This window comes from Limulus polyphemus, unplaced genomic scaffold, assembly GCF_000517525.1.
Source record: "Limulus polyphemus unplaced genomic scaffold, Limulus_polyphemus-2.1.2 Scaffold11866, whole genome shotgun sequence".
NCBI classification, from domain to species: domain Eukaryota; kingdom Metazoa; phylum Arthropoda; class Merostomata; order Xiphosura; family Limulidae; genus Limulus; species Limulus polyphemus.
This window is the reverse complement of record NW_013677476.1, coordinates 643-11,912: the sequence shown is the minus strand read 5'-3', so window position 1 is coordinate 11,912 and position 11,270 is coordinate 643. Positions and strand designations below refer to the sequence as shown.

At 30.5% G+C, this 11,270-nt stretch overlaps 1 protein-coding gene across 1 annotated transcript; it reads right to left on the bottom strand.

The window, feature by feature from the left end:
- Nucleotides 1–69: 69 nt before the first annotated feature.
- LOC106476856 (mitogen-activated protein kinase 15-like) lies at nucleotides 70–11,025 on the bottom strand (the record flags this gene model as incomplete). Its single annotated transcript, XM_013937475.2, has 6 exons — nucleotides 10,957–11,025; nucleotides 7,414–7,512; nucleotides 4,628–4,748; nucleotides 3,208–3,338; nucleotides 2,496–2,659; nucleotides 70–218 (listed from the first exon to the last, which is right to left on the bottom strand). Coding segments are annotated over exons 1-6 (727 nt in total), but the record flags the coding sequence as incomplete, so codon positions are not given.
- Nucleotides 11,026–11,270: the final 245 nt, after the last annotated feature.

Here is an 11,270-nt window from a genome sequence, read left to right as displayed (position 1 = left end):
ATATATCCGGAAGACTTTCATCTCTGCTTAACTCTAGTAACAAAGCCACCACGCATCACCACCACCAACAATATTTACCTTTGATTTGGGGATGAGGTAGAGCAGCCATAATGCATTCTAATTGGTTCACAGTTGAGGTTCCTGGGAATAGAGGTGCACCCAGTATCATTTCTCCAAGAAGACAACCAAGGCTCCAAATATCAACCACTTCTGTATACCTGGAGAGTTACGATATTTGTCACTATTTTGTAGATAATATTCTAGTGCCAACAATTTATTATATTTAATCAGCAAAATGTTGATTCACACATCACAATCCTTATAATATGTTTATTTTTCATTGAACATTAGATAACAGTGCAGAGAAAAATGAAGGTAGGTAAATAGATTTAAAAATGTATTTTGTATTACACTGCACCATACCATTCTCAAAACAGATAATATTTATAATGAATTCTATTAAATCAAGAATACTTTCATGTCTGTTCTTTTGGCGAATATGTGTTGTCCCCCCCCTTCTTATAGCATATATACCTCCCATAAGGCTTACAGATTACAGACCAAAGTCCTTGGTTTTAATATACTAGGAAATTAACCAGGGTGTCAATTTTTGGCAGGGAAGGGGGAATGCAATGGAGTACCCCAAATTTGGGGGAATGACAGTTTCTGAGAGACATTTCTAATCAGGCTGGATTAACACACATAAAAATTACACCGTAGAGCAAGGACCCTAGCTAAAGTAGGCGGCCCACACAAGGTTAGAATTCTTTGCCCCTCCCAAGCCTTTTGTTAGATCATGCTCCTGAAATTAGTAAATGTAGTTGATTTATAAGTAACACATCAAATTGATTTTTTATATTATTTAATATTCTTTATAGAGTTATTATTCATTTACACCATATATTGTATATACCAACTATTCATTTTTAATGCACTTCTGAACTTATAAACTGTTTAATTTGTAGTTACTGAGAACTTTTGTATAATTCTATATATAATTATATACTTTTAATATTATCTAAATCATAAAATAAGCTCCAATTTCTCAAAAAAACTTTCCATAGATAATAAATTTTCATAATACTATCCATAAAATAAAATAACCCTCACTTTTCCACAAACAATATATTATTTCCGGGTACTGCACAACACTGTATGCACTTTAAAAGTTTGTGTTCTAAAACAGTCTCAGTTGAACTTATTAGACTGATAACAATGTACATTTTCAAAGGAAGTATTTACACGGTTTGTAAGAATTTTGAAATGGACAAGAGAACACTCCCTGGTCATAATAATCGAAACATTGGTGGGTACTTAGGGGTATTAACCCCTGCACATTAAGTTATTTTTTTAGTAACAGCATCAAGTGAGAGACACAATAAGCTAAGTGTTCCTACACTTATTAGTTGTTCATAAACAATTAGATTGATATTTTGAGAAACTGTTATTCAAAACATTCTCTGAAGAGGTTACAGCTTATGTATATGAGGATATTGATGTGGATTTGGTGCATCTAAATTTTAAGAAAGCATCTGTATGTGCATACAATCAACCACATGCTAGGGTCATGTCAATTAATAGGGAGGATATCATACAGATCACAGGTCATGAAATATGATACCATGCATACACACACAGCTGCCAGGCTCTGTCCCACTGAAAATTTGAAAAAAAGCAGACCACTATATAATGTACTGTTTTGATAATTAAGAAACTTGTGTTTTTAAACTCAGAAATCAATAGCAACTACACAGATCTGTCAGTTGCATAAATACTTCATTTCTTGGATACCTTGAATATTAAGTTATATTATTTTTTACTTAGTTATTCTTTCTGAAATTGTTTTGGCAGATATCATTTTTGTGCAATGAAAAATCACACACAATCCTTATATAGGAACAATTTGTTCTGCCATCTAGCGACCAGAAATGAAAACTGATATTTATGAAACATGGAAACAATATATGCTAACTCACTGCTAAGTAGTAGTTTTCCTTTTTATTATTTCCCAACAAAAATATGTGTGGTAGAAGAACAGAATAATATTACTGTTATACAAGCTGTGAAACACTATAATGGCAATTAGGTGCTCAAATAAGGTTATATCTCAACCTTAGCAGTTATTTGTCAGCATCATAAAGTAACAAATTGAAAGCCACAGTCCATCCCTACATATTAAGCACTACTGTACTTAGTGAAAGTCAAACTAAGGAATATATAATAGATATACATGTGCTGATGATGATATTTCCCAGCAGTTTTCTTCCTCATCTAGTCTTATAGCCATGCTCTTAAAGTTCTTGATTATTTTAATTATTTACATATTTTCCCTTTATGATTAACAGAAAAACAGTTGATGTTTTAGAACTTTTCAGGTGTCATACTTAAAACAATGTCTTATTATCTAAAGCAAATTTCAGCAATCTACTCTCCATTGTTTTAAAGTTTACATACAGATTACAAGCACGAACTATAAGCAAAGGCACTAAACTTACTGTTTTACACCTAATAAAATTTCAGGAGCTCGATACCACCTTGTAGCAACATACTCTGTTAATGCAGGGTCACAGTCGTCCAACTGACACTGTAAAACTGACCGAGCTAGTCCAAAGTCAGCCAATTTTGCTCTTCCCTCTGTATCTAGTAAGATGTTCGATGGCTGTGCATGAAGTACAAAACAAATACAAGTAGCCAATAGATCATATATATGTTTAAAACTTCTGAATCCAAACATTTAAATAACCGTTACCAACTAGCTATGTGTACATATATATATATATATATTCCCTCCAAGGCTCTTAAACTTCCTACAAAAAGTATAATTTAAAAAAAATACACATATTAGACGAGAACATTTTCCAACTAAAATATTCCTCTGAAAAAATAATATTTATCTGAATTTAAAGATTCTTTCTTTATTCTTTCCTTGACTTTTCCAATTACTGATTCTACTCTTCCAACACTTTTACTTTATTACACAAATTAATCACGTTTTAGTTATAAAACTGGTTTTATACTGTCTATTAAAAAGCTCTTCAAAAAAATAATTTTTTTGTATTTATCAAATGGAAGTTAGTATAATTTTGTAATGATAGTAATTATCACTATAGATCTGTTCCACATATGAACATTCTAACATTTATGTTATTTAAAAAAATCAAATGAACTATAAACCTTTTCATTAAGGATATATTTTTAATTACATACCTTAAGATCTCGATGAATAACTTGAGCTGTATGTAGGTATTTCAGAGCACATAAAAGCTGATAGGTGATAAATCGGATCTGATGGTCCCTGCCAAACATACCTTTCTTGATGGCTCTGTGCAAATCCGTATCTGACAGCAACAATAAAAAAATTTTCACTTCTCAAACGCAAGTAATTAAAAATTAATGTGTCAACATGCTGATTATAGGATATCATAAACCAACATTCTTAACTGTCATTTTTTTTCTTTCTCGTTGGATGTTTTCAAAAGCTAAGTTAATGACTAAATTTTTTATAACAATTACCAATACTTTTTACTATTGAAGATAACATTAGATATCAGGTTTTGTTTTATGCTACTTCTTAAGAAACTGTAAGATTACTCTTCCTTATAAAACTCATTTTCATGATATCACGACAAATTAAAAGGTATAACACATAATAAATGAACTTAAAAGAATAACTGAAAACAAGATGTTATGTTCCTCAAATAAACAATAAGTCACTTATTTGGTGACAAATAAGATAATAAAATTTAGTGACTTGTAATAATGGTATTAAAGGCTTATATATATATATACTGCATTTTAAGCTCCATTAAGGAGTTGCTGAAGGTGATTACTTGAGCAATGATGATGCATACTTTATGCTGAAAAAGGAGTCCTCTTCGAAGACACTGACTCGTATCTTTCTTGTTTACTACACATAGTGAGCAACCAGTCGTGCATGTTACTTTACAAGCTGATCATTATACTTCACAGCATCTGTACCCAAGACTATATTACTAATGTTTGTTTTATTTTCAACAATAAAAGATAAAAGTATGACTGTGAATTCTTCAATGCAGTTTTGTTTCTTAATAATATATCTGTGTTCAATAATCCAGGGCAAGGATTAGTGTGTCAAGAGAAAATGGTTTAAATCATTAACAGCAGTATTAGATAACACTTATAGGTTTTACAGTTGAAATTTTCACTGACTAATTAGTGTCGTTTTTAAATTCCTTATGTATTTTGACAGATTCAGTCTTTTTCAACTTTGTTAGATCATTATTATGAAATCTAATGAAGTCAAGACACTATAGCTAAGCACTGGAACTGGGAAGGCTAGAGGGGATAAAGACCCGATTAATGAATGTGATATCCTGCTATTTCTTAAATTCAGACAGGTTTTTAGTTTTATTTTCCAGGCCAAAACAAATACTGCCCTTTAAAAACCTGGAGAGGTTTAGTCCACTTCAGCCTCTCCAGTTCCTTTGTGCATGTTTTACAATTGCTGAAAGAAGTGTTATCATGTTGTAACATGTCTTACAGAGAATCATTTTATCTTTTCAAGAAAAACTTGTGTAACATTATAATAAACATTTCACAACCCACATCATTCAATTACTCACTTCAGATTTAAAATAAAGACACTCACCCATAAACTCAAACACCAAATATATATCACAATTGTTTTCTGCTTTTATGACATCCAACAAAGCAATGATATTAGGATGAGTCTTGAATTTCTGAAGAAACCAAATTTCTCTAAATGTACGCTGAAAAATATCATAAATACACTTATTATAAATTAAACCATTGTACTTATCTGATTACATTACTAAAATTATTTTACGTGTGTGGAAAAATAGGTTTTGTTAGGTGGAGGAAACAGGAGTTTATAGTAAATATTTCAGTTTCTTTACATTTTTACATGAAATTTATAAAATTTACAATAAGTGTAATCCCCCATAATTTCATTATACTTTTTCCAACTTCAAAGTGAATAAATGTTTTGAATGGTGTGATCAATTGTTGAACACTCAAAAGATCTTTAACTTTTGTTCTTTTCAATAGTTAGTTAAAGAAAACACATAAATATGTCATCCTAGAAACAATTAAAATAATTATGATTTAATCAAATTTAATTATCGCTCTCGACAACAAAACTGTTTTTTAAAAGTGGCTTATGACAAAAACTTCCTTTAAATAAATATAACATTTGTATAAACTGTTTTACTTCATGAGAAAATCTCTCAAACTACTGATCCTCAGAACATTAATCAAATTGATTTCATTAAGTTTACTCAACAACTTTAAAAACTAATATTAAAAGAGCTCACGTTAAAATTCAGTGCAGCATCCCTTGACATACTTAAAATGGATAAAATCAAACCTTACAAAACCAATAATTACTTGAAATAAAACAGAAATCTTTAATATCATGATCCACTATCTTCTTGGAATCCCTTTATTTTTAAAAACTTTGTAAAGAGCTTGATACAGCATCTAAGGTTGGAGGAAGGGTTTCAAGTTAATGTGTATCCGGTACGACTCTTCAACATAAGCCTATTATTCCACTACAAGTTATTTGATGCAGTAGACTTTTATTGATAGCTTAAATGCAGGATATGTGAATGTATACTCTTATTTTTTAAATGTGAGTTTTAACATATTTTTCAAATAGCGGGAAGTTTATTGTTAATAAAGCTCCTCGATTAGTGGCTGACAATTCAGTTTAGTATCTTCCCATGGAGATACACGGGAGGCTCACGTTTACGGTACATTGGTAATGTAGATAACTTTCAAGGTATAAAATATATTTTATAGATCAAAGATAAAACTGGATGCCCATGTTAACACTTTTTAATATATCCCAATTCCTGCTCCAGTCACGCTAAAAATAAATATACATTAATTAGGTAGATAAATATTGCTTTATCAAAATTCTTACTACAGAATAAAAATACACCGTAGCTAGTTATATCATGATCTAGGTATAGCATGTATTAAACAGAAGTAACAAATGAAACCCTGAGAAATTCAATGACTTCTATGTTGTTATTTTCTGTAATATCTCCTGCCACATTACTGTATCTTGTTTGTTTTTAAACAAGTGAAAAGCACGTTCAACAGTTAATGTACTTTCAAGTACATGCATAATATAACCAGACAAAATATTTTATAAAATAAAAACAGGTTGTTTATTTTTAAACAGACCAGTTTCCTTTATTCAACTGATACTTCTTATTGCGCACTGTAAAAATTGTTTCAATATATTTCCTTAAAATTGTGACAGATTCTAATTTTTTCGATTATAAAAAATTTTAAATAACGGCTAAAAGAAAGGAATGAAAAGGTAGTTTAATATTTTTTCACAACAATCAATGCTTACCATTCACTGTTGTCATTACAAAACTAAGATTACATAAGTTACATTGGAATACCTTACATACGCTTAAGTTTTACACCTTCTTCTCCTTTAGTAGAAAAATCATAGTTGCAATAAATGTCTACTTTATGTAAATAATACAAGTTGTCTGGAGCATCATATAACACTTGTTTTAGCAAAGCTCATAGCTTCGTACACAGGCTAGTCAAATCAGATCATGTGGTCAAGTTACTGTAACAGACTAGCCATATCAGATTATGTGGTTGAGTTACTGTTACAGATTAGTCATATCAGATCATGTGGTTGAGTTACTGTTACAGATTAGCCATATCAGATCATGTGGTTGAGTTACTGTTACAGATTAGCCATATCAGACTATGTGGTTGAGTTACTGTTACAGATTAGCCATATCAGATTATGTGGTTGAGTTACTGTTACAGATTAGCCATATCAGATCATGTGGTTGAGTTACTGTTACAGATTAGCCATATCAGATTATGTGATTGAGTTACTGTTACAGATTAGCCATATCAGATCATGTGGTCAAGTTTCTGTTACAGATTAGCCATATCAGATCATGTGGTTGAGTTACTGTTTCAGATTATGTGGTTGAGTTACTGTTACAAATTAGCCATATCAGATCATGTGGTCAAGTTTCTGTTACAAGCAAGTCAAAGCAGATCATGTGGTCAAGTTTCTGTTACAAGCAAGTCAAAGCAGATCATGTGGTCAAGTTTCTGTTACAAGCAAGTCAAAGCAGATCATGTGGTCATGTTTCTGTTACAAGCAAGTCAAAGCAGATCATGTGATCAAGTTTCTATTACAGCCAAGTCAAATCAAAGAAGCTCTATAAAGAAAATAACCATAAAACAAAACATACATTTGTATTTTTCAAGTAGTTCAACAGGGTGAATGATAAATAATATCAAGGATAATAACAGTGCATAGTTTCCACAGTATTTTAGCAAGCTCTCTGTTCATCAGTACAGTATATTTCAACATTCACTACCCACCCACAAGAACAACATGAATACCTTATTTATCTGTCTTACCTGAGCATCTGTCTGGTTACGAAAGGCATCAAATATTTTTTTTACTGCTACCATCTGATTTGTTTTAGCATCTACAGCTTTCCACACGATGCCATACGCCTTAAAAAGTTTGACACAAAAAATTCATGGTATAATTATGCTATTTTTATTAGATTTTATTGTTAAAAATAGTTACACTTTATCAAAAGCAACAAAGGAAATTATTGATAGAAAGCTTTGTTAACTCAAAAAACAAAAATATGGTTTTAAAAAAAAGGGGGACAAGAGATAACTTTCAATATCTGCATCATTACACACAACAATGCTACTTGACTGACTTAAAGAAACTTATCATTTTCACACACTAATTCATTTCCAATTTCTCTCCATAACATTTTGAAAGGATCTACTAAAACTATATAGAAATTAAAAATAATATCTTGTCTTTGTATCCAACATTCTTCAAATTCTACAGACTAATCATCAACACAACTGGGTGATTAACTTGATTAATCAATATGAGTTGTTGCCTTTGAGCATTGATTACATCGACTATTGTCATCTAACTAATTAAACCAATTAATGTCACAAAAATAATCAACAAATCAAAATCAGTGTTTCAATTATTACTGTTTCCAATAATTCTGACTATCTGAGTCTCATATGAGAATAATCAATTAATTCAATGTCATCAATTAATGAGCCCAATAATTAATCGATTAGCAAATTCCACTAATCTTCTAGTTCTATTCTTCAACCCTGAACTTTTTCAACTAATATTAAATTACTTGAAAACTTGAAACTTATCCATCAAGCACGGGTTGTTCCACTTCTGCAACTTCTTAATCACAACAAATATAATACCTAGGATTCACATAAAGCCATGATGTCTGAAAATCAATCATTGCTACTCAAATTTATTTAAGTATTTTAATCCATAAACCAGTTGTAATAGGAAATTTTATATAAAATCAATTTAGTCTACCTATTTATTTACCTACAATCTAACACCAAATGCAAGTAGGAATGACTGATGTTCCAAATTTGTAATTATAAATAAACCATTAGGTATTCACTTCATGTGATACAAATCTGACATGATATGCTATTTCCAGCATTACAAACATGAAGACAAGTATTGTAAACTATAAATAAGGGAGATGAAAGTTACAACCACACCATTATTTAAGTACAGTTAGTGGTGATAACACAGATATGTGAAAATAAAGAGCAAGAAGTTATGCTATATTGGTTAACAATGTTCCAAAACCTGAGTCTTTTGGAAACACTGGTATTAACTTGAATCATGTAGATATTAATCCCTTGGTAGTAAATAAAAAGACTGAGAGATTAAAAATGGATGAAGTACCAAACCAGAATTTTTTTTCCCAATGTTATAAAATAATTCAAAAGTCATATAAGCAAGCCCTCCATGTTTCCTTTTTGATAGGTCACTTGACAGTGGGCAGGTGCCTGAGGATTGAAGAACTGTTAATGTTACTATTATTTCTAAAGATAGTAAGCTATATCTCCTAACTTTATCTTTTGAGAAAAGTAGGGAAATATTATCTGGCAGATTGATAGGATAAAATACTCTGATTTCTTATACGTTACCATAGGCAGTATTAGAGGCCAACACCTCAAAAGAGTTTAAGAGGGGTACTGATGATTACCTAAAAATAAAGGAAGGGTTTGAATTTTGTTAAGTAATAATTTTTGTCAATGCTTTTGTGATAGTTGTTTGTATGAATGTCTGTGCATATCTATGTGTAACTATATATATAGTGTGTAGTTATGGTAATTGTAATGTACTCTATAGATGTGTATTTTTGTACATTTTTCCTTTCAGTGTCTTTCAATTTATACTGACAACTACTCTTTCAACCTTTCTCAAGTCTTTAAACTCCTTTTTGGTCCTTAACTTCCCCTCTACTTTGTGTTTAATAGTTGGCTTTGTAACATGATTACATTTCAAAACCATGTTCTTTTTAGGCAAACGACTCTATAACTGCTATATTTTTCCTATTCTATCACAACCATCAAAATGTTTAATAATTCAAACAGGTTATCATACGTTTGTTATATATGCAGGTTATCATATGTTTGAGTTATATGTGCAGGTTATCAAGTTGCTTACACTCCAATTTAAATTAAAAATTTAATTCTGTCTTAAAAAAATATAGTTTGGAGTTGAATTTTTATATCATGTATTGTTTGACTTGTAAACTGCTTAAAAAAAAGGTAAACATCCTTTAAGTCACTGATCATGTGAACCCTCTCCAGCAATTTAAGTTTCTTAAATAAGGTAACCAAAACTGAACACAACCAGCAACTTATAAGTTTAATTGATCCTCAGTATCCGTTATTGGTGAAATATGGAGTAACAATGCAAATCATTAATTTCATATTTTGTGTATTTATTAACTCATTACAGTGTAATACACTGTAATGCAAAGCTTCACATATAAATTTTCAGTTCTTCTTGTATCATTTTCAAATTCAAATTATCGTTCATTACAATAAACATCAAGAAATTACCCATAGTAACTGGCATAGGAAAAGTAGGCTAAATATTGAGTGCAAATTTGTTAAGACTTGGAGATAAATGACTTAGCAATAAATGGTGAAAGGTCTTCTATGCCTATGGTTACCAGACCTTGCAGTAAACTGAGATTGTCCCAGTTTTTAGCATTGATTTTTTATGTCCCAATAACAAACAGTAAAAGCATTAAATTATCAAGTTTCTCTGAACTTCAATATGAATTTGGTATATACAGTTTTCATTATATATGGCTCCTTTAAATTTTACTTGGATATTCACTTGACAAAGAAAGAGCATACATTTTCTTAACCTAAATTCTCATTCAACAGCCATAAGAATTGAGATTTGAAGACCTTCCCAGCTATGGAAACAAAAACAAAGAAGCAACATTTTTCTTTTGAGTACATTCAAGACAACTGATGAATGTTATTTATTTATCATTTTTTTAACTAGATAAAAGTTTTAATAAATTTTGTTTGTGTACGATTTTAAAACATGATGCAATAAGCATCAGATTAATTAGCAATGATAATAACCGTGTTAGTCATTTTAATTGTTTCACTCCATATGGAAACAATAATGTGTTTTTTGCTCTGGCAATATGGTACAGTGGTTGCCCTAGTTATACCTTAAGTCAGTTAAGGCTTAAGTTATTTGGTACATAGTTAATGATAAATTGTGATATTTCCTATATATATCAAATGTTTAATAATTATTTGAAACTTAAGTCTTAAGGCTAAGCTATTTTTTATAACTTACCTACACTTTTAACTGTGTCTATTAAACCCATGGCATGAAACTATGGATCTACTGAATGGTATACTATTACTAATTATATTATTATATTCTTAATCTAACTTAGTACGAGTGACCAAGAACCTGAGGAAGCAAGCATAACACTAACAGTTGCATGTAACATCTTTAACATTTCACATATATTTGTATATTCCACTGTTCACAGACTACGTGTTTTACAGAATAGCTTCAGAACAACTAAGAACTATTAATCAAAACTTGCTTACTCCTTTTCCTAAGCGTTTTTTCACATCGTATCTTTCACATATACGAGATTCTATTTCACTCATCTTTAAAGTTTGATACATCAACAGCGAACAATACGACTACAGTGCCACTTGTGGTAAAAATAAAGTAAGAAATTGGTGGGAAAAGGTGTTTAACTAGCATTTTATATAAAATGACAAAACATATGTATAGTGGATTATTTTCCTCTTCAAATATTATTAATAACGAGGAGAAATTACAGTATGGCTATTAGCTGTTAATTTTTTACATCAAGGTCTTTTAAAATTTGATTATACGCAAAGCGATAGATATT